This window comes from Pelecanus crispus, chromosome 1 (assembly GCF_030463565.1).
Source record: "Pelecanus crispus isolate bPelCri1 chromosome 1, bPelCri1.pri, whole genome shotgun sequence".
Lineage (NCBI taxonomy): Eukaryota > Metazoa > Chordata > Aves > Pelecaniformes > Pelecanidae > Pelecanus > Pelecanus crispus.
This window is the reverse complement of record NC_134643.1, coordinates 107,996,405-108,020,702: the sequence shown is the minus strand read 5'-3', so window position 1 is coordinate 108,020,702 and position 24,298 is coordinate 107,996,405. Positions and strand designations below refer to the sequence as shown.

General features: G+C 51.2%; 1 protein-coding gene across 2 annotated transcripts in view; it reads right to left on the bottom strand.

Moving 5' to 3' along the window:
* IGSF3 (immunoglobulin superfamily member 3) overlaps positions 1–24,059 on the bottom strand; it is a 73,274-nt gene extending 49,215 nt beyond the window's left edge. For both annotated transcript variants that reach the window (XM_075717751.1, XM_075717758.1), the window contains exon 1: positions 23,684–24,059. In XM_075717751.1, the coding sequence (XP_075573866.1) occupies positions 23,684–24,059 (376 nt within the window). The remainder of the gene's footprint in view (positions 1–23,683) is intronic.
* Between the last annotated feature and the right edge of the window lie 239 nt (positions 24,060–24,298).

The window sequence follows — 24,298 nt, the reverse complement described above, 5'->3', positions numbered from 1 at the left end:
GGAAAGATCTTCCTGTAAAGCTTCAGCCACCTATGTTTCACATCCAGAAGTGCCACCAGCTCTGCCTGATCTGCACCTCAGGCCGAATCTGCTCAGGACCTGTTTCACCTTCTCCTGCACAAAGATAACAGCTTATCTCACAAGCAACGTGAAACGTTTGAAAGCCCAGGATCTCTCGTGCAGATGAGCTATGGTATGCAAATAAAGAACATATTGGGATCCTGATAAGGTACTTACTCTTGCATCACCCTCACTCTGTACCATCTGTGAGGGGAATAAAGTTCTCACAACTATCTGATCCAAGCGGCTTTTCTACAGGCAAGTAGAACTGGAAATCAAGATGGGTTGATCTGCAGAATTATGACCAACTAGTCAATGCGAGCAATTACCAAAAGCAGAGCGCACCAATGGCAAATGGTCAGAGCAGATTAATTATTTAACTCATGGCAGGTGCACAGACCCATAACCCATTTAATAGCTTTTCTCCTCCCACATGAAAGGAGCCTATGTGGGAGCCTGGCTGATCCCCTCTTAATACCACCATGGCGACTGGGAGTCTGCTATAACACAGTCCCTGTGCACAGCTTAGTACCCAGCAATGAGGCTCGCTGTTCATGGTGCATGCTCTGCAGAAGCATTACCCTTCTGCCTCAGCTGAAAGAAGAGCAGGATATGGTGCGTGTCCCCACCGACGAAATGAGACTATGCAATTACCGTGCGAGTGGGTGTGCCTGTCTCCCACCTTACTTTAGCAAGCGGCTACTGCTTCGACAGTGGCTAAAGCTCTCAAACAAATACTGAGAGATGCATAGCAGTCTCAGAACAAGTTTCACAGGTTTCATGAATTGCTGGAGCAGTAGAGTAGATATCCATCATGTATTAATATTTCTCTGCGGGGAACAATGCAATGTTTGGTCAACCCTTAGACACCAAAGAAGTCACCTGGAAGACAACCATGGGGATACCCCAATGAAGGAAAAGCAATGATTGCACTTTATTAAGTACCTAGGAATTCAACCATGAAGCAAAACCCACAGGAAACCAAGCTTCACTAGTTCCTCTGCTCACATTTATTCTTCTTTCTTTTATAAAAGAAATCATCTCCAAACTCGGCACTGGTATCAGCACACTATGCTGTCTAAATCAGGGGACCCACTCATCCACTCAAACAAAAACCCCACCGAAGGAGCCTTGTTTTGTGGTATAGGTAGACCATGTCCTCCCTCCTTGCCTATCAGTGTTTTGTTCCCTGTAACCAAGACATACAAAGCGGGACAGTTTTAAAGGCTATCATTTTTCAGATCACAGCTAAATTCCTGTAAACACAACCTTCAAAAAGGAAGAAGAAAAGAGCTTTAGCCTGTTCCTTTTCCCGTTACATTAAAATGGCAAGAAAGATTTTTTTTTCCTTAATTATTCTGGGTTTTTTCCAAAACCTTTGCCTGAGCCTGTTAGGTATTCAGGTCTCTTGTGCCCTGGTAGAAGGGAGAGTGGGGAAATCAATAAGGGAAGGGAGCTTCAGTCAGACTCTTACAGCTCCCAAGTCCCGGCTTGTTTCTATTAACGGGCACACTTGGGAGAAAACTTCCTTGGGAAAGACTTGCCACCTGTGGCCCATGGGCAGAGATGGGAGAAGACAACCAGCTCACACCTGAGGCTCCAAACAGCCCTTCCAGGTACATTCTTCCAAATGCCACCACTCGATAGCAAAATGAATTATACAGCAACACTGCACACTACTCCCCCAAAATAAACAAGAAGGGAAGTGATTTTAAAATTAAAAAAACAAACACGCTTGTTTAAGAAAAATGATCATTCTTCTAGCCATCACTGAAAAAAAAAGGACTAACATAAAGGAGACAGAAAGCTATTTCCCCTAAAAATTCATTGCAAGTTTATTTGAGTATATGATCATCCTCCAACATTCTGGATCTATTAAGGACTGGTTTATGCCAGGAAAATCCATGCAAAGTGATTTCAGTTAAACTAATGCAGCCTCTTATACTGTCTGTTAATATAGTTTTGCAGCAGGCTTTAATCCACACAGTTTACTTTGATAATTTAAGGAATTTAAGGGTGTCCACATAGTGGGGGAAGGGGGGGGTAGTAAGATTGTGGAAAAGACACACAGGTCAAATGCAAAACTCACTATCTCATATGTTGCAAGTGAAAAGCCAATTCCTTTCATGCCACCAATGCAAATTCAACCCCCAAGAGTGCCCAAAAACAATATGAGAAAAATGTGAAGATTAAATTCCTAGGAGGCTGACAAACACTCCTCCTTTACCCGTAGAACTGCTGAGGTGCAGACCACCACACTGAAAACATTTGAGAGCATGGCTTTCCATCGGTTTCACTAAAGTCTGACACAGGAGCCCTTTCCCATGGCCCATGGGACGTTTGCACCCTGGAAACACAGGCTGAGGGTGGGGAAGAAGCAGCCATGTCCCCAGCCAATGTACCACGCTCACCCTGGGCGCAGCAGTGGAGCTGGGGGGGATGGATGTGCAGCCTGACAGGGGACACCGGCGATGACTAGCTTGCTGAATTTCACCTCCACCAGCATCCTACTTCCTTTTCGTATTTTAAGCTACGGTCAATTAGGTCTCTGTGATTCAACCTTTTTCCTTTAAGGAAAAGAGTCATACATCTGCTTTCCACCTCCAGAGTTCATGGCGACTGCTGTGGTCTCACCCTGGGCATTGACTAATAAACTGTTCACATAGGTTTTGAGATGACTTTCCACTAAACTACACAGCACCATCTCCCTCCTGAAAACGTTATCTCTGTGAAGGGACTGACACACGCAGCCCCATCCAGGCAGCGAGACTGTCCCTGGTGAGCCGGGCACACCAGAGAACCCCCTCCACCGGGAGAGGAGGAAAGGCGAGGTCAGTGAACCCAGACTTTCCCCATTTTGCTGCGCAGAGCTACTCACGCAGTCCGTCAGCGCTGAAGATGCCAGGCATGATTGGAGCAACCATCCTCTTCTACCAGCCTGCCTAGGGGTTACACCTGGCCACCCACTAGCGCAGGCAGCATCACACCTCCCCAGAGCAGTCTGTTGTCTTCATCTATCAGAGCCGTGTCCCACCAAGCCAAGTGTCCTGGTTTCGGCTGGGATAGAGTTAATTTTCTTCCTAGCAGCAGGCATAGTGCTGTGTTTTGGATTTAGTAGGAGAAGAATGTTGATAACACGCTAATGTTTTTAGTTGTTGCTGAGTACTGCTTATGCTAGTCAAGGACTTTTTCAGCTTCCCATGCTCTGCCAGGCGCACAAGAAACTGGGAGGGGGCACAGCCAGAATAGTTGATCCAAACTGACCAAAGGGCTATTCCATACCATATGACGTCATGCTCAGTATATAAACTGGGGGGGGTGGCCGGGGAGCAGCGATCGCTGCTCGGGAACTGTCTGGGTATCGGTCGGCGGGTGGTGAGCAATTGCATTGTGCATCACTTGCTTCGTGTATCATTATTATTATTATCATTATTATACTGTTACTATTAGCATTACTATTTTACTTTATTTCAATTATTAAACTGTTCTTATCTCAACCCAGGAGTGTTTCTCACTCTTACTCCTCCAATTCTCTCCCCCATCCCATCGGGGTAGGGGGAGTGAGCGAGCGGCTGCGTGGTGCTTAGTTGCTGGCTGGGGCTAAACCACGACACCAAGAAACTCCGGACAGTGCCAAGGACCTAACTAGGGACAAAAGAGGTGACCACCTTACAAATCCTCCCAGTAGCCCAGTGGGAGGCTGGCTCCTCTTTAGCAAGCAGGGTGCCACATCCCCTCTTTCCCCAAACCCCCAACCACCTCCACTGGGAGACAGCAAAACAGACCAACCCATGACAAACAGCCCCCCGCAGCCCAACGCTTTTGGGTGAACTGCAGCATTTTCCCAAAGTAAGATCGAAGTCCCTTTCCTTGGCTGCCTGGCGGGGAGCGCCTTGCTGGCTGTGCCACCCCAGGCAAGCACTGAGCCACCACCTCCCCAGTCTCCCCGCATCTGGAGCGAAAGGCAGGGGTGCTCCAGGAGGGGCTGTGCTTGTTATCGGCAGCAGCAGCTCCTGGCATATAGTCTCCCGGGAAGGAAAGGCCGGATCGTAACCCGCAGCCAGGGGGACCTGCAAAAGGAGGACACGGTCAGCTTTACATGCTCAGGAAATTTCACCTCACTGAAAAAACTGCAAGGTTTGGGCTTTGTTTGTTTTCACAAAGCCCCCAGTACCCATCACATTATTAGAGGAGATTATGCAGCATCTCTGCCAACATGCTCAATGGTATACACCTGTGAAAACCTCTCATATTCTTTTTTAAATATTTCCCTCCTTCCTGTCTTCCTCCCCCCACTTTTTTTTTTATTATTTTCATTGTTTCTTTGCAGGCTCCTCCTTTACCTTCAGACTCAGCCATTTAAATTTTAATAAGAGGCTTCACTATCTATCCCCTTTTTCTTCAAAGGCCCTGCTTTATTTTTCTGCCTCTTCTCAGTCCCCCCAGCCAAATTGTTGTTATTATTTTTAACCTTCAGTAGTTTCCTTTGCTTTCTTCTCCGTTCTAATCTCTCCCTGCTCCTGTTTTCCCCCTCTGTACTAAGTCCCTTTCATCCCTCACCTCCCTCTCGCCCCTGGCCAAGCATCCAAATACATGTGGAGCAAGCGTAACCAAGCATAAATATGAAACGGATCATCCAATTTCAGCAAAACGCTTGCCCCTACCTATTCAAATATTTGACTTGTAATGATTAAGTCCAAGAAGATCATAATTTTTTTTTTTTTTTTTTTAACATAGCTCTGTAGGTCTTTAATAAACCTCAGCCTCCACCTCGATGGCAGCCGGGACTGCAGCTGCTGAGCTGTTTCCTATGCATTACAGCAGATTTGCTCCAAGGTAAGCAAGAGGGACGCCTGAGCCAGGAGCCTGAATTATAAGCAAAGAGATTTCATTCCCCAGTTGCTGGTTTATTGAAATTCAATGCCTCCCTCTCACCTGCCGCTTTGTTACGCTAACCTCTTCTGGCTGACCTAAAATTTCCAGTCCACGGCGCAGGCAAGCAGCCACGCTCCCATCAAACCCAGGGAACTGCGCCCTGCAGCAAGACCTGCTGGAGGAGGCAGCGGCACAGCCTCTTGCGCACGCCTCTTGTCCCATCGTGGAGCAGAGGGGCCGCTCCTCGTAAAGGGGGGTGGATATGGGGGTGTCGCTAAAGGCTGGCCTCAGTGCCAGGGGACACCAGGTGACAGTCACATCGCCCACCAGCTGATGAGAAGGGCCGCAGGGAACTCCTCTTGCCTTGGGGGGGGACCCATGGGGTTCTGAATCCCTTACACAGAGCATGCACCAGGGTCTTGCACTTCTATTGCACGCAACCTCACTGTCCTCCAAACAGGACAAATGACCCTTTCACCCCTGAGGGCAGGGAGGAGGAGAGGAAGCTGTCTTCTGCTGGCCAGATTTCCACCTTCTGAAAAGCACATGGGCTTGCAAGCTGCACCTGACAGCCCACAGAGCGGCTGAGCTGGAGGAGTTCAGGGCAGAGCATCCAGCTGGTACCCAGGATGCCAATTCCCCCTGGCCCAACGCCCCAAAGCCCCATGTTGCAGGCTGACATCTGAGAAGAAAGATTAAACCCGCATGCAGCTCGCAGCGCCCTGGGATAAGCACGTGCAGCAGCCACCAGCCCCTTTCGCTGCTCCCCCTGGCCAAAAATGCAGAGGCACAAGGAGGGCACGGCGAGGAGGCAGACAAGGAAACCACACTTGGCGTAGAACAGAGCCCTTGCTGGAGAGCCACGCTGCACTTTGCAAACATTTCATTAAAAGTAAGCCCTCCTGAAGGGAAGAAAATAGCATCTTCCTTTTCCAAAACAGTGGAAAACATGCAAAACTGAATCGTACATGCCCCTGGGTGAGGCAGTAAGACAGAGCCATCCTATAAACGCCCACCAGGGAGTATGACAGTTTTGACATAGCACTGCCATGGCATTGGCAAAAATACTGTGTTTGCAGAGTGGAACAGGACTGGAGTACGAAGTAATCTCCTAACTCTCCATGCCATCTCCCTGTTTCTAGAGACATAAGGCTGCTGCCAATGGTAGTGAAGACTTCACTTCTTGCCAACCTGGGTGCACAAACCTGGCTGAAGAAGAAAACAGAATATATCTATTTTTGGTGTATCAATATTCTGAATTAATTCCCACATGGGCACCTAGGTTTTAAACTGGTTGTTTACACCCGCCCTCAGCCACGGAGATGCCCTCGGTAACCTGGAAAGCCTTGGGTGAAGATTTGCTAGAGCAAGCCCACCACACCCTTCCAGATGCTGCTGCCCGGCGCCAGCACTGGAAGGGGCCCCTGCACGTCAGGCTCCGCAGGGAAGAAGGTGCTCACGTTTAGCGTCCCGCAGGAAAAGCAGGTCTCGCCAGTACAACCAGCCCTGCAGCAGCCGGCTGTAAGCTCTGCAGAGGGAAAGTTTTTTGAAAATTCCCCAGCATCCCCCCGGCTGATTTCCCAGAGGGCAGGCCTCAAACCAGTCTCTCGCCGGCAGGAAATAAATAAATAAAATAAAATACACCCGTGTGTGGGCTCATGCAATTTTAATCAAACTAATGTCTGCAAAAAAGGGGGGTAGAGGGGCGGGGGCAGGGAGGGATTACAGTGCCACTTGTTCAAAGCGCTCCCGTTTATTCCACATCTGCGATCCCTTTTGAGCTCCCAACAGCAGGGAGGAGTACGAGGCGTACAAAGCGAGCGTGCGGCGCGCGCCGAGCTGTCTCTTTGTTTTAGTCACCGTCTGCTGCTAATGTCAGCGAGAGAGCACTCCGGGGATCGATGCCTCGGTGATGCCTCAGTGCCGTGCCAGCTAATTACACACCGACAAAAGCACCCGGAGGGGGAAAATGAAAAAGAAAGGAAACCGAGCATCCTAAAAAAACCCAATGGATAATTTAACAGGGGGCCAGGAGCTAGGGAGCCCAGACCTGCTCTCCACGGGGCTGGGGGAGAATGGGTAACACATTGGGGAGGGGGAGCAGAGCGCACCCCGAGCTCCGCCGGGAACGGTCTTGCCCCACAGCAGCGCAAGGGCACTGCAAGAGGGGAAGGAGACGGCGTGACAGCCCTGCCCAGGCAGCGATTCAATGGGGTGGCAGAGGAACGCCGAAAAGGCAATTGCTGGCATCTCCAGGGATCCCGGCAGAAGGAGACAGCAGCAACATGGAGAACTGGTTACTGAAAAGTTTTGGGGACTATTTCCTGCAGAAGCGCCGGGTAAAGAGCTGGAGCTGCAGGAGGGGAGATGAGCTGGTGGCTTGTGGGTGTAGAGAGATGTTTGCGCCAGCCGTGTCAACGCCTGGCGTGTTCCAGAGGTGGAGGAGAGGAGCTCATGGCAGGAGCAGGAGGAGGGAGCTCCATCCCTCGCCTGACCGTGCAGCCCCGCAAGCCCCCATCCCTGTCTCTCAGCTGGCCTGCTGCTGAGCTGGCGATACCAATGCTCACAGGCCTCGCAGGGAACACAAAACACTTAATAACTGTGTGGGGGAAGCGGTCCGGTCCCTACAATACCTCCCTTGGAGATACCCGAGAGCCACCCGCCGTGGGGAGAGGCAGAGGCGACAGGGCTGCTCAAGAGCGGGTTCCCGGGGGGGGGGGGCTCAGGTATTAACTAATCCGCCTCCAGCCCCCAGGACCTGGCCACAGCTCCCAGATGGGGATTAAAGCCAGCAAAATGAGAATTTCCAACATGTATCCGGCAAACCCATGTGCATTCCCCGCAGCGGCAAATAATCAGGTGCCAAGAAGGAGATTAACCCTGCGGGACTGAAGGAAACAAAGGTGTAAGAGCTGGTCTGTTTGAGAAGCTGCCGCTGCTGCTTCTCCCAGACGAACACAAATCCGACCAGCAGGAACGAGGGCAGCGCCTGCGTGAAAAATACTGATTGCTAGGAAATATAAGCCTCTGATTTTATGCAGATCCACAACAAGCAGCATGAAGATGCCTGCAATAGCTATTACGGCAGAGGGGGCGAGCCAGGTAGGCTCCTACGCAGGTTGTACCACGGGATGCATTGCCTTAGAGTTTATTTTAGCTGACACTGAGCAGGCCACAGGGCCCTGCACACCAGCCCTTGCTCCGCTGGCTGCCAGACCTACAGCAGGCAGCACGCTGCACCTTCGGGCACCGACTGCCATGCCCTGACAAAACAGGCAACAGCTCCTCAACTGGGGTCAAAGTGACGCAGGCTACTGAGGGAGCAGTGGGGCTATGGGGATGTCCTTTGCAGGTCACAGAGCCTGACTGTTTTGGGGGAGAGAGGAGGGGCAGACGTGACAGAACCAGCCAAGGTGGAAAGGTCACCGTACCTGCAAAGGTGGAGGAGCTGTGTCCTGGCCAGCGTTCATTTGTTCAGGAGAACACCCGTTCAAAGCTGAGATGGGGCATCACAGAGCAAAATGAGAGGCTGCTCCTCATTTGCAGGCAGATGCAGCCCGTGACTTTTTGGGGAGAAGGCTCTCCCTGCACGCTGCTAGCAGGCTAACAAGTGCAGGAGACTTCCACATGCTCCCTACTCAAGGGCTAGACGTGTGTCACGACAGGCTTCAAGTGACACATCCCTAATGCTTGTATTGCTGCAGCAGGAACACGGTTCCCAGTCAAGCAGCCTCCAGCAACACCACCTTGGGCTGTGATCTTGTCAGGTTCCATAAGCTTAATCAGGCTCCGCTCCGGATGGCGTACAGGGGTTTCACCGGCAGGCTGGCTGCCCTGCTGCTCCAGACAGTGGCCCTGAACGCTCCACAGCAGCACTGTGCCCTGGCAGTCAGAGGGATCTACACTGTGGTCTTGACAACTTCAACCAGCAGATAATAAGGGACAGGACGGGTGGCCCTCCAGGCATCAGCTCGGTGGACTAGCAATAGGACTGGGACTGCAGTGGCTGGCTCAAACCCATTACACTTTAGCAGCGATGGAAAGCACCTTCTAGCCTTTCAGGGAGAGGTCCAAGGAGCGGAGGGTTCTGGGGTGGCTCATGGGGCACATATGTCATTTAACACATCTTATTAGTGCAAACTGTCCGCAGTTATCCAGCTAGACCTTAGCCCTACCAGAGCATCCTGTGGCCTGAACATACCACAGGAGATGACAGGTCCATCTTCCTGTACCGATGGTCTGCAACAGGGCTGCCTGCAGAAACTCATCCCACCGCTGCCAAGGGGCAGCTCAGCACCCATGCAGCACCCTGAGCCGACGCTGCACCTATCTACAGCAACAGGCTCTGGCTAAACCTGACCCCACGGACACAACCCGAAGCCACTACACTGCTGCCCAGCTCAGCATGCCTCTGGTGTCCCAGTTCCTCCTCTCCCCATCCCTCCATCGATACCAGACCCTCAGCAGGAGCCTCTTGAAACAGATGGGATCTGACGAGCCCGGTGTCTCCGAGGGCAGGCACGCAGCATGCACTGCTCCGGCCACAGACGCAAGGGAGTGGAAATGATCTGGGAGTGCCAGGTGCCGGCATCTTGTTCCCCACCACTCGCCAGCCCCTGTGACTCACAAAGTCACTTCAAAAGGAGCACCTCAAAGCACGCCGTCGCTGCCTCCGACTTCCCGGTTGCAAGGGGAGAGGAAGAAAGAGTAGGAAGCGGCAGCGCAAAGGTAATTACTGCATCCTGACGGCCCTGATGGAAGACAGCAGTGAAACCCCCATAGCCTGCTCTGGGGTCAAGAGCCTGAAACAGCATCTAGGGCACTCGAAGTACGCATGGAAAGGGTGGGGGAAGAGGCACCCGCAGAAGGCGGCCAGGGCTCATGTCTCTGGCACCTTTGGGGCCTCCTCCCACTGCAGGAAGGAGGAAGGACACTCCTTCCACCCCAACCACAGTCCCTCACTGGTCATCCCTACGTGCAGCCCTCCCTGCTCCAGCACCTCTGGGGTGCCACCCTCCTACACATCCTGCTGCTCTTTCACCACACAAAACCTCCCGTCCAAGGTCTTCCCACCTGCCACTTCCACACTCCCTCCTCCTCTTCCCTTCCCAGTGCTGCTGTTCCTGCTTTCCTTCCTGCTCCCTTGTCGGCTCTCTTTTTTTGCCCAACTTTTGCTTGTTTTTAACTCCCTCACCTCCAGTCTCCCTCATCACAATCACTCTGCCTTGCACACCTCCATTCGCTCCCCTTCACACTGCCCGGTCCAGCACTGGGATGACTACAACCTTCCCGTTCCCCAGCAAGGGCAGGAGCCCCTCAATTCCTCCTGACCACACCGCAGCCAAAGGGCTCCATCTTTGGCTCAGCTCACCCTGCACCCCAGGCCCCGGCTTAGAGGCAGGAGCCCCTCATGCAAAGGGATGGTTAACCCCCAGGGCCACCTGCACCAACCACTGCGTTCCTCCAGATACGCTTATGTGGCTTCAGCTGCCAAAGAGCTCGAGTGGAGCTTTTTGGATAGCGGGCAGTGCTCCTAACTTTACTCAGTAGATAAGCTTTGCAGTGCCGCCGCACAGGTGTGGCCTGAGCAGCATCCCCCGTTGGTGAGACATTGGCCCAGGGCATCACTGCAGAAGGGAAGAGGCTGGAAGCATCCCTGTGGCCGGCAGTGCATCTCCGTGCTGTCCCAGAATCGCTGCCCCTCTCAGGGCGGCCTTTCTGGCCACCACCTGCAGCCAGGGAGCTCCTCCGAAGCACAGAGTCTCTCCAAATGAACAGGCCATGCCTTTGGCAACCCCACCTCTCCACCAGCTTCGCCTTCCCTGTAGGCTAGCACTGCTGTGCCAGCGCTCCCAACCTTCCAGCCACAGTACCAGGTGGGTCATCTGTCGTGCACGACCATCACCCGCAGCTTTGCAAGGAGTCCCACCTGCGGACAGGTGGCATTAGTACACCTGAGAGAGCTCAAAAGGTGACAACAGACTGCCAGAGCGCCTGTGGACATCTGTGGCATGCTGATGCAATTCTTCAGCGGACAAGGCTCAAGAGCCTCACATCAACCCAACCTGCTGCTTTGGGATCTACTCTTCATTTGCACGCGACAGCACAAAGCCAAAAAAAAAATTGGTCTCTTTAAAAATCTTCTCACCCTCAGTAAGTTTGGCATTACAAGCTACGGTTGTGAAATGCATTTTGTAAGGAATGGTTTTATAAAAATCTTGCTCTCTTGAACAGGCAGCTAAAAATGAAGAATGACAGGGTCTGAGAAAGTTAAGCGCTCAGAGCACACCATGCCTAGGACAGAAGCATCCCTGTCCAGAAAACCCTGCTTGCCATGACATACTTCCCCAAGACGGGCATCCCTAGCTACAACATTCCTTTGCAGAGCCCTAAGTTACTTTACCATTTTAACTAGAATGTAGTAAGGAATAAAGCCCTAAAGGGTGCAATGTGTTGAAACACAGTGTCAGGGAACCAGAGTAGGACTGAGCAGGGATACTGAAGGGCATCCAGCCCATTAGTACCAACTCTGCCAATGACAATACCTTAAGGCAGAGGCTCATTCAGATTTTAAATGGGGAGCAGAGCAGCCCCACCTCTTGCCTCCATAGGGCCAGAGGGTAAAATCACGCTTCTCTCTGCATTCAAAAGCGCCTTTGTTCAGGTTCACCCCATTAGCTCTGGCTTTGCTCCTCTTCGTAGGCTCTCTAGAAACATCTCTTGTTGACGGCAAGGGCAAGTGGGGCGGCTAATCCCATCCCATTAGTATCCTCTGAAATACTCCAAGGACTGTGGATGCCGTCCGGGTGCAGGCGGCCAGAAGGCGGCTCTCGCTAAGCCAGCACGACTTCTGGATGCGTGTGCACAGCCCCAGAGCCGTCTGCCATCAATAAAGCCTGCTGGAGGGAGGGAGAGGATAAAGAAACAGCCTGTGTGTAGCTTGAAAGGAGACTTTTCTCCTACAGGCACAGCTTTCCCAATGCCAAGGGTCGCCACTGCTCTTCTTTTCTGAAGGCGGCACGAAAACCTTAAACTGGAGGGAACATGTTACTGTAAACCCAACCGAGCACCATCCCACAAGGGCTGGGGAGGTGCACGGGGCACCCCTGGCCCCCTCTCCGCACTGCTGGGGGCTGCAGCAGCACAGCCTCTGGCACCCCCAGGGAGCAGATATATGGTTGATAGCAGGCAGCCCCTCCTCAAATGATGAGCCAGCGCTGACTGCTGCGCTCTCACGTTCCTTGCAGCTCTCCTTCCCATTACTTCTCCTATTTATAAACAGCTGTTTGGCAGTCTTACTAATCAGTGCCATGCGGAATAATGTTACGTTTCCCTCAACATTACTATTTTATCTTCTTTCCTCCCCGCCTCCAGCTGCTCCTTTACTTCCACCACCCCCAGCCTGGAAAGCAATAATACATTCCTTCATTTTATCCAGGCTCTACTTCTCTGGTAATGTAAACAATTTACTTATAACCCATGCAAAAAAAAAAAAAAAAAAAAAATTAAAAAATTAAATACTGTTAAACCCTCTTAAAATAATACTTGCTGAAGGAGTATCAGCTGGAGACTGCTCTCTGACTTATAATAATCCCACTGCGCCCAGGGAAATCCTCTTAAACCTATATCAGATAAAGATCGTAAAACTGTTATAGGGCTAAACTGACGGGGCAGCCACAGAATCAAGATGGAAAATTTCTCCTCCCAGTTTCTCCCTACCAAGGGGCAGCTCTGTCCCAATGCAAGTCGGGCTTCCTTCTCAGCACATGAAGTGAAACACTTGTGCTGCAGAGCTCAGTGGCGTGGGACCCTGCACCGCCTGGCAGGAGCCGGAGGAAGTAGGGAAGGCCGGTCCTGTCGGGGCTTCGGGCTGGAGGAGGAGGCAGGAGGTAGGCAGCCTTGGGACCCAAAGCCTCCCTCAGGAGCACCAAAGCATCGCTCTCCCCCTTGCCGCCCTCCTAGCAGGCAGCAGAAGCAGGGCAGAGACCCCCTGATGTTGTAAACCAGAAGAAATCTCCCCCCAAGGATGCTCAATAGCAATGTCTCTAAATTAGCAGATAAGAAGCCCAAACCAGAGGGGACCCACTTACATTTCTGAGCCCTCCTGGGGGGCAGGACGGAAGCAGTAGGCTTTCAACTTTTGTGCTATGGTATCTGATAGGACACAAAGGATCTGATGTTATGACTGGTAACACTGCTAGGGGCTTTTGGGTTTGTTGCTGCTCTGGTTTGCCCAAGCACTGGCCCCCAGTTTGACTTTATTTTGTTTGTTTTGTAATTCTTCAACAAAAAGATGTGCATGCACACCACAATGAGCATGCAGCTTCGTGGCACAGAAGCAGACTGGCTCAGCAATGGGCACTGCACTTCCCCTCTGCTACATGGGGACTCGATCATTCGGCACCAGACCTACTTGTTCTCCCAGACCACCTGAGAAAAGCATTGGCATCAACGGCAGAAACAGCTGCTCCTGCCTTTCAGGGCAGCAGGCCGACAGAAATGCAGAGCAACCATGTCTAAAGGGCTGGAACTAGAGAATGAATAAAGCAATCCTCTTTCCTCCAGGGAAAATGACATGAAAAAAAAAAAAAAAAGTGAGTGGGAGGAAGGAGTAAGCCTAGCAAAAACCTCCCCAGGGAGGCAGCAGAAAAAATAGGCAATGTGGAACGTGAAATTTTCGCTGGTAATCGAGTAACGGACTGCTCCATCGCAGGATTTCTCAGCGCTGCAGCTGGCTGGAGCCACGGGGACCGTATTCCACTTTCAGAGTTCACTGAGCAATTGCTAAGGCAGGGGACGGGTGCCATATGTTACCAGCTGCGCTCACAGTTATCGCTTTCCCCATTTAATGCTGAGCGACTGTTTGGAGGCACAGAAGCAGAGAAACCTGCACACTTTGTGCCTCTCCCCCGCCACCCGGTATTCTGGCAAAGCCGTCAGAAATGCCAACGGGCTCTGCCAGCGAGGCCAGGAGTGGGTTCCCGTGCCAGGGAGTCGCCAGCCTGTGCTGGCCGCTCAGCCCCGCCGGTACCCATCCCCAGCCGGGAGGCACAGGCAGAAGAGACGGGTGTCCCTCAGCCACCCTCCGGAGAGGTGGTCGATACGGCCGGAGGCAGCACCTGGAAAGCTGCCGAGCGAACGTGCAGGAGGTAGGAGGCAGGTACCAGGCTCTGCCCAGGCCACCTTACAGCCCGCTGGCTCCACCACCTGCTCGCCTGACCCAGCCTGGCTCCTTCTGGCTCTCCTTTTGTGCTCGTAACTTTTTTCACCCTTCAGAGCTTCTCTCAGTTGTGCATGTAGTGGAAAAGTAATCGGCGGGGAGGGGGGGAGAGGTTGGAGGCTGCCCAGAGCACAGTGGGAGGAAATGTTAAATTCAGGATGGGAGGTGGCACCAGACTACTTCTAACACCAGACGACCTTTTGCTTCCCGTGATTAGCAAGCAGAGCCTGACCTGAAAGAGCTCCCTCACACGCTGAGTTCACTTTCTTGGAAAGGATGGAGAGCCTAAGATTTGAACCCAGGGTCCTGAGTAATCCACCTGTGGTAGAGCTGGCCTTTAAATGCACCGGGATCTCTAGCTAAAGATTCTTCTATCCTAGTTAAAAACTTCTGTATCCCTTACCTCCTAACTGCACTTAACACCCAGACATTATGCCAATCTATACAAACAGCCTATACCACCGACCGCTCTTAGAGGGACGGACTGCGAGACATCCTATAAATAAACAGGACATTTTGGACTACCAAATACCTCATTTCACCAGGAACCGGCAAAGCATACGAGAGAAGAGCCGGCAGGACAAGCAAAGGAGAGGAGCGTTGCTTTTGCAGTAACTCCTTTCAGGGCAGCAGAGGACCCCAACCAAGCCTTGCAGCCTCCAGCCTCACTGACACCGAAGAGGCCAAGGGCTCGGGGGAAGAGCGAGCGCCGCCATCCCAACCCGAGAGACGCCTGCATGGAGCCAAGCACGGCTGGAGCCGGCGAGAGGGCAGGCTAGAGGGCGAGACTCCGAGCCTTCAGAAAAGAGGCTTTTGCAGGAAAGACTGCTTTAGTTTTCAAAGATCATTTTAACTGACTGGTCTGATTTTACTATTCAGGCTCAGTGCTGCACAGAAACCTACCCAAGCAAAACGCTGCAGCTCTTTACAGTCTGAAGGCAAGTCAGCGTTGGGGCTTCTGCGCCTCCCTTCCTGACAAGTAAGAGACATACAAAGTCTGGAAGCGAGAGGGCTCATTTTAAAGACCAGCCTGGATTTGCAAGCAGAGGGCTGTGCAATTGCCTGAGGCTGTATTAATTTACATTTTTAGAAATGCATTTTAGAATACTTTTTTGGTTTGGTTTTTTTTTGTTTGTTTGTTTTTAACAATGCATAGGTACAAGTGTACAGACACACATAAAAAACAGGACACATATGCTTACTGTAAACCTTCTCCACATGCTAGCTAAATTTAAAAAAGTACCTCTACCTCAAAAGGGACAATGTAGAAAAAACATATGGAATACAGTGAGGTGCCCCAAATGTGTCTAATGCCAGTTTTTTGGGAAATGGGTAGGTGGACAGGGGAAAAAAAGAAAGAATTAGTTCCACAACTGAGAGCCCCCCTGCAAAGCATGTCACACCACCACATTGCCTGCAGCTTTGACAGACAGGCAGGAAGGTGAGGAAGAAAAACACCAACAGCTAAGGGAGAGAGTGGATACAACGGATTATCCTTTTTTTCAGGTATGGTCTGCCTAACATTGGTTCCATTTCTTCTGCGCAGATAAAGGTGGAGAAGGGATGTCATGTAACACAACAATAAAAAAGTAAAAATCAGGCAAGTAATTCCAACGGGAGAGAATAGGAGATGGCGTACTGCAACAAAAAAGGAGTAAATGGAAGCGTTTAGCAGGAAAATGTAGTAACAGAGGACAAGATAAAGATACAGAAAATAATGAGTGAACCTTGTCTAGCAATGTGAGGACACAGAGATTTCTGTTATAAGCTTTCAGTTATAACCTGAATGGTATCTACAAAAGAGCGTTTTAAAAGCACAAGGAAGAACTAGCCCATGCAATTCATTGCCAGGCTGTATATGACTAAAGACAAGATTAAAAAAAAAAAAAAAAAAAAAGACTGGAAATTTAAATGGGTCTTAGTGCCTTCCTCTTACCAGCAGGAGTTTTAAACCTGGAAGGGGCACGGAGCCTCTGGACTGGCTTCACGCACGCCCGTGCCACAGCGGGCTGTAAGGAAGCAGCCCCTCATGCCAGCGCCAGAGCTGCCGGCTGCGGGGTTGCCTGCACCGGGCTCCCACGCGCCTGCCCCCGGCACTGTGGACCACCAGCCCCCTCCATCTGGCGGCGCCCATGAGCCTCACAGCTTCTGCAAGGGCAAAATTGGGTGAGCTTTAGCAGCTATACTTTCAAGACACTAGACATGACTAAGCAGGACTGGAGATGAAGCCTACTCAGCATCATTACCAGGCAGAGCTGAAATATAAGCCTTTGTTTCTAACTCCCGCTATCTGAAGAGCTCAAAGCACTTCACGATTATTTAGCTTAGACTTTGTGAAAAGCTTGTATGCTGTTCTCCCTAATTTTACTAGCTGGAAAATGGTGAGGGAGACAGAGAACGCCATACCCAGGAACACGCAGGAACCTGGTAGCATGATGCAGGGTAGGACTCAAAGCCCGCAGCCCCCCAGTGCTCCACAGCATTGGAAACCAGGTATTCTGGTTTGCTGGTGCAAGTCCCCAGGCTATGCCCATAGGAACTGCCAGAGGCAAATGGATTTACCCCTGCTCATCCCTCCCCAGTCAACAAACACTCCCCTTCCATCCATAGCAGGAACAGAGAGAGCAGGCAGAGCAGCATAGGTCAATTTTTTTTCAAGGCTACTACAGAGGGATTTAGGCACATAAAGGAGGACAGTAAGAACAAACTACCCTGTGTCTAGCTGCAAAGGACCACCTAGGAGAAGGTATTTGATTTTTTTTTTTTTTTTTTTTTTTTTTTGATGTCAGCTAAAGGGGAATTTGAAAGTGAAGGGCATTTTACTCCTCTGGGGAACTAATTACTGCAACAAGCACAGCCCAAACAGGGAAAGATGAATGTAACTCACAAAGGAGGAATTTCAACAACACCAATCCTAGAACTCACTCTGGTTAATTGACAGCTTGGCCAAATGAAACGTACACATGCTTCACAGAGGCAGCAAAGCTGCTGAGATGGCCTTGGAGAGATTAGGACATCTGAGCTTAGGACCTCCAAATTCTGCCTTTGTACACCAGAGCAGAGCAATAGAGACAAATTCCTGCCACCTCTCTAAAGAAATAAGAAACATAGGAAATACAAAAAACATGCCAGAAAAAAGAATTTGGGGATGTACAATAGATCCTTGCTGTTCTCACCTGGTTGAGATCACCCATGTTGTGCCATCATTTAGCACCGACATCACCACTATATCCCATTTTACACCCTCCCTCCAAACTGCTGCCTAACAGCGGTTTCTACTGCACAGCAGCCAAGGGGTTCACCATGGGATCACAGGACAATTCAGGGTGGAAGGGACCTCGGGGGGGTCTGTAGCACAACTACAGGGTCAAGCAGGGTCAGCTATAAGGTCAGATCAGGCTGCTCAGGGCGTGATCCTGTTGGGTCTTGAAACCCTCCAGAGACGGAGCCTGTGCAACCTCTCGGTGCAGCCTGAACTGCTCTTACTTCGATTTTTGCCTGTTGTTGCTTATCTGCAAAAAGCTTGGCCTCCCCAGGACACAAGCTTGCTTGCTTGCCCATGTACAGTGACAAACACTTTCCCCTGTCTCTCAGGAGAAGTCAGTGGCGGCAGTGGCAGCACAGAAAGAGTCCCCAAATACTTCTATCAAAATGGGTAGATCCTTGTCTGCAAGACCGCCATCTCGTTCTTGGACACCTCCCTCAAGCGAAGCCACTTTCAGCCCAGTTGACAGCTGGAATAAACTAGCAGCCACCAAGGCCCACACACCCCCCCCGTGAGCAGAAGTGACTGCTCTCACCCCGAGTCCCCCCAGGTTCCCAGGAGCAGATGGTGCTCTCCCAAACACGGCAAACCTGCGACATGACTTCCTCCCTCTGCTCTGCGCGCAGACAGATCACGTATGGCAGCACTTGACAAAGAAGAGGGGAAGCTGCTGGCAACAAGCAGCAGCAGCTGGTACAGCCTAATAAAAGCTCATTTTTTTTCTTTTTTGCCTGCCATATATGCTTTAGCTCTCCACAGAGAGATTCTGGAGATTTTTGGTTGCAAGTTCAACAACAGAGACCTGCTTTCTTCTCTTGAATGCTTGTCAGAGACACATGCAGCTCATTCCCTTCCAGTGCTAAGTGTCTGGCCTGCATAAATCTTTCTTCTGCCTCCTGTGTCACCAAAGCCTCTCAAGATACACCCTACCGCTATCCTTTCCGTCCCAGCCATGGGCTTGCAGCTGGTCACACAGTTCCATGCCACAGTTCAAGGGCACAGAGGACCCCTACAAAATACACAGGGCATGTGCCGCCTAAAGGCATAGTCAAAGTATCCGTGGATTGAGTTCTGGCGTGCAGAGCGCTGCAAGTGACTCGGGCAGCTCAGGTTTTTGGAGATGAGAGCCCAGCAAGCACAGCTGCAGCCAGCGCTGACCGGAGGCAGAGGCAGCTGGCTCTTCATCCCATCAGTGCCCTTGCCCCACCACCACTCCCAAGCCTGGCACGATGCTAAAACTTCACCACAATGGGGCTGCCAGCCAAAACACCGCACCCAGCCCCTGGGAGCCGTCACGGCCAGGCAGGACCCAGGCAAACAGGTCAGAGATCAAGGCACCAGCCTACCCAGGCAGCGTGAGACCAGTGAGAAATAGCAGAGAGCAGAAGCATGGCCGGGCTGAGAGGGTGGAGAAGGGAGCCACTGAACAGCACCTAGCTATCGCGAATCCCCTCTGCCCCCCTTTCACCTAACCTGGCAGGAAGGAAACACTGGTGACCATCCCTGCAGGCACCACCAGCTCCACAGCAGCCCCTGCCTGCCACCGAAACAGCCGTGTCCGAGCGCTGCTTGTTTTTCAAACCTGCACCAAAATTGCTCCTTCCCACTCTGTAGTACAGTGGAGGTTGTGGTCTCTCCCCCTGTCCAAATCCCTTTTTTTTTTTTTTTTTTTTTTTTGCTTTAACTCATTTAGGATTGATGCTGTGCAGCTGCTTCCCCCAAAATAAAGAGTACAAGAGCTGCGACCTCCTCAAGTGCTTTGAAACCCTTTCTGCTGCTCTGTCACTACCTGTTTAAGAAAACTCAAAGCTTGATTTCCTCCTTCAAATCACTTACTCTGAAAAAGAGCTCTAAGTTTTTGGGAGCACAGATAAAAAAAAACACTGAGATAAACGTCTGAAGCTTCTGAAGAGGTTAGACCTGGGCCTCTTTACTGTTATCTAAGTAAGGGTACAGGCATGCAAACAACTCGTTGAAGAGATATAGCGGGGAGTACAAATTTGCAGTGACTCATGCACTCTGAAGTAACTGCATGTGCTCACTTCTGCCCCACAGCAAAACACAAATTTACCCATCAACATCAGATGAGAAGCACAAACCAGCATCTCGGACTGCACAGCACCCCTGGAGCTTCACCACTAAATTACTGCACAGAAACCTCCTCTTCTGCCCATATTTCAAGAGTTACTAAGACAAGGGATAAGTCCAGTGACAATCTGGAAAATACTGCTGTCCTGACAGTGGTGATACTATGTTACTAGGATGCTGCTTTCCCTGACCTGCAAATTCTTTGCTGTCCTTAACTTCTTCAAAAAGCAACGAGCAGCCCACGTACTTCTCACAGCCAGCAACAAGCAGGCCAGGACCCTGATACAACTGGCAGTCAGGTGTGCATGGTCCCCAGATCCCCCACTTAATCGATCCAGTTTTGTAACTCCCCTCTTCAGTATGCCCAAATGTCTTCCCAGTTCAACCACAAAGCAAAAATTTCCATCAGTTGCTTAGGAACCCCATGGGGGAAGTTTGCAAAAGCAGCCAAGTCTTCAGCCACTACTGGAAGAACTTGTTTCACTCAACACCAGCTGCCTAACCCAAGTCTAACATCTAGGCTCTCTCTTTAGTCAACTTAGAGAAGGATGCACTTAATTTAAACAAAGATGGGTTGCTCTCCAGATTTGTCCCTCTCTGTCCTCTGATCGCAGATACTGCCTCAACATCTACCTTAAGCAACGTACCTGGTGTTAAGATGAGTGGGAGGCCACTCGCGCGATCTTCTAAAAAACCTTTTCCCCCAACCCTGAGTAAAAGAGCATGAACTAGCCTCAGCAATTTCGTGTCAGCCTCAGGGAACTGAGCTCTGAAGGCAAACAATGGAGTTGCAGACTTTGTACGTGGGCTAATCCTTTCTCATAAATCAATCACAAGGCCACGGTTCCACAACATCCTCAAGAGCTGCACCTATTTTTTTTTGCCACCTCCCTCAGCCCCTGCTAACTCAATCTGAGGTGTCCTAAATTGTTTCTCCTAACATATCTCGCAGCCCAGGTATAACTCCTTCTTCCCAATGATGTAGCTCAGGAGGAGATGAGAAGAGGGGTAGCAAGATGCAGAAAGACTTATTTTTTAAGAAGCTGAAGTAAATTGAAGACTGGTGAAAAAGGTTGCAAAGTATTGACTGCCTCAATACACATTTCCCCACGGCAGAAGGCCCTTGAACCACATTACTGGCCTCATTCCTAGCTTCAGTGAGATTAGCACTTGTGCTGCATGCCTAAATTCAGGTAAGAGTCCCACAAAGTGCCTGGGGAGCACTTCTTACTCCATGCCATCAGAGACTTCAGGTCCTCAGAGTGGGACGAGATCCTGGCCAAGATCTCAACAAATGAAAAGGAACCTCGAGTGGACACACCAAAAGTGGGAGAGGGACAACCAACCATGTTTGCTGTTCATGAGGTGGACACAAGCGTACTTCCAAGCCCAACCAGCACATCTTTGAAGCTGGCAAGACTACTTTTTAGCAGCTGCAGAGCCTGGGATACATAGCCCTGAATGCTGCTCAGAGGGCAGGAGCAAAGACCCATCCCAGTTGCTCTGCTGCAAGCTGAGATGTCCCACTGCAGGCAGCAGCCCCCATATGCTGCTGCACCGGTGTCCCATCCAGCTCCCCCTAAACTCCCAGCTCCCCCTTCACAGGGTTGTATCACCCGGGTGAAAAGGCTCTTCCTTCAGCTCTCCCCCTCAAACCACAGGACACAACAACTCAAAGCTCCCAGAGCAGCAAGTCTAAAATCAACACTGCTCCAAAGCCATCCATTTCACACAAAAACGGAGAGAACAGAGATGCTAACAAACCTGCCTCCCTCCAGGCTTCGTTGCTGCCAAAAAAGAGCCACTCAATCTAACAAGTCAATTAAAAATTCATAACTGGGTGAAAGGAAAAAAAAAAGTTTGGTTCTGTTTCTGAGAAAATGAGAACAATAACTCTCACTTAGTTCTCGTGTACCTCTTCCTGCATGTTATCTGCAGCAACAAAGCCGGTCTGAAAACTCACAACCTGTAGCTGAAGGCTAAAGTGACAGGAAAAAAAAAAGAAAGGGTGCGTGCTCTGCCCAGCCCTGCACAGAAGAGCCCGTTTCTCCAGCAGGACTTCAGGGTCTGGTAGGGCTGAAGTCAGCCCTGGTTCACGTGAACGGGAGCCAGCGGGGAGGCTCTCCGTCAGGGCTTGTTGTCTACAGGTCATCACAGGGGGCACGCTGGACAATTCAGTTTCTGTCAGAATTTGGTTAAACTACAGAAACCACCTATGCAGATACACACATTCAAAACACAAGAGACCCCAAGTCGCTTCTGAAGTGAATTTTCAGAAATGAATTAAGCTAAACCAAATTAGGGCCCCAAATTTTGAGCACAAGCATCCATGAAGGGGCATAATGTGATTTAACTAATCCACTAAATGTTACTTTAGATCAATTTTCTTGAGCATTCTGGACACAGGCAAGCCCCGAAGCCAATGTCCTTAAAGCACTATTCATGGGTGTCTACAGAGTCCCAAATCTTTGTGCCTTGTACCAGTGGCAAGGGTGGGACAGAGCAGAAGCATCTCAGCCAGCAAGCCCCAGGCTAGCCACCGAAGAAGCTGCTGAGCTACAGCTAAAACCTGGAGGGCGCAGGCCTGCCAGCCCCTGGGGGAGAGCAGCGGAGGAGCTCCCTGCTGCCCAGCCATCGGACACGCTGGCTACACTCGCCTGCACCCCTGTCGTGCCCCGTGCCAGCGGCTAACGCAGGTACTCTCACTTGCTCTAATGGCTCTCCTGTAAGGACCCCAGCTCGCGGGCTGGCTTCCATGGGGTGCAGCTCCCTGGCAGAGGAACCCAGCTGCAAAGTACCGCAACCCCACCCTGCACCCAGGCACTTTTTTTTCCAGCCCATGTTGGGTTTTCAATGGGTTTCACTCCCTGAGGTGACTTTACAAGAGCAGTGCTGACTCAGACTTGTTTAAACTAAAGGGGGAACTGCAAACCTGGCCACCTGAAGCAAATCACGGAACTACCAAAAAAAAAAAAAAAAAAAAAAAGAAAAGAAAAGAAAAAGAAAAGAAAAGAGTATTCAGGCATCTACCTCCCCCTCCCGACTGCTCACAGACATCAGATGGGAAAGCAGGCAACTAAATAAGCACCTGTACCCAGGCCATGGGGCTTCGCCTGGGAGAGTGGCTGGGCTGGCACCTCTGAAGGGAAGGAGCCAAGGGGCACACAAGTGGGAGGCAAGGAGCACAGCCCAAAGGAGGGCTATTGTCATTTAAATTCGTACCTTGGCTCCTCTCACAACTGGTTTCCTGTGTCAACACGGCCTGAACTGGCAACACCCTGACCGGCTAGCACGTCTGGATAATGCCGAAGCGGTTTCCAAACCAGAGACCTGCAGGCTCAGGAACGTCTCCTAAGGGAGGCAAGCCTGCTGTCTGCGGGCTTAAATTTGCTAGAGGGCTGTCTCTGCAGCAGAGGAGTTCTTCAGCCAAAGAGTCTGATGGAAGCTATTTGACCGCTGTTAGCTGAGTTAGACTTCAAATCCAATCCCATTTTGAGATACAGAAAGCAAGCTGAAGCTTGAAAAGGTCAAATCAGCTAGTCAGAGAGGTGCTGTGGAAATACTCCAGATTTTAAAGAACCTGTTTTCGATTTTTCTAACGCAGACAGGAAAAAAACCCACCCAAACTCCCCCACATTCATCTACAGACAGCTCAATTTGATCGGTGTGCTGGTTTCAGGGAGCATTCAGCACTGCCCTCTGTTAAGAGCCTGAAGACAACTATCTCTCCCGTTCCCTTCACGTGCCACTCGTTATCACTCCTCTCTTCCTCGCTCTGCTATTTCGCCACCTTTGGCACACAGCTCTCTCCTCTGCAGCTTGTGCCATTTGGAGCAGCCTCCCTACCCCTCTCTCTCTGCATAAATCAGTTCCACATCCCTCTTGCTTTCAGCCACAGCTTCACACGTTCCTCTCTCCGGCTATGCTGCCTGGATTCTCTTCTTTATAAGGGTCTTATTACTAGAGAAAGCTTAATTTCTCCTACGCCTCTATACCACGATTTCCTGCAATTCACACCACCGTGCTGCCTGCCCTCTGCTCCTATTCTCCTCACCAGTGTTTTTTCTGATGGCTTATGTGAACTACATTGCACACGGGGGGTTCATGGGTTTCCACTGCACGCCGGCTGGGAGATGCCCCGCTGCCCCAGCCATGCCGTTAGCAGGACAGCTTACCCACGAGGTTCATCTTGGCGCTGTAACTCCCAAAGTACCTCTTGTCAGTGTTGGGCGTGTGGCACTCGTACTCCCCGGCATCCCGGTCCTGCAGCTCGGTGATGTGCAGCAGGACGGCGTCCCCCTGCACCCGCTCCACGTAGATCCCCCGGCTGCGCACGCGCTGGGTGTAGATGGCGTAGGGGAAGGAGGGGTCGATGGTGCTGACGATCTGCACCTCCCGCTCGGGGGCCGAGGGCAGGTAGATGGACCACTGGAAGTTCTGCTCCACCGGGGCCTGGTAGCCGCTCACCTTGCACCACAGCGTGATGTGGGACCCCTCCGTGCGGTAGAGGGGCCCTTCCTGCACCGCCACTTGCCGCTGGGCCAAGGCCATGCCTGCAGGAGGAGAGGAGCCCAGTGTTACTTCTCAGCAGACAGCCCCCATGCCTCCCCCCAAATGTACCAGTCCCGCCCCTTCCACGGCCACGCTCAGCAAGGCAAGCCCTCGCACCCCATTCTACAACTGGCACGCTGGGCTCTGGCGCAGCACCCCCCCCCCAAGCCACGTTGCAGCTTTCTTGCTGACCCAAGTGCAGTGTTTTTTAAAATGCCGCATGAAAAAAGTGGTGTTGA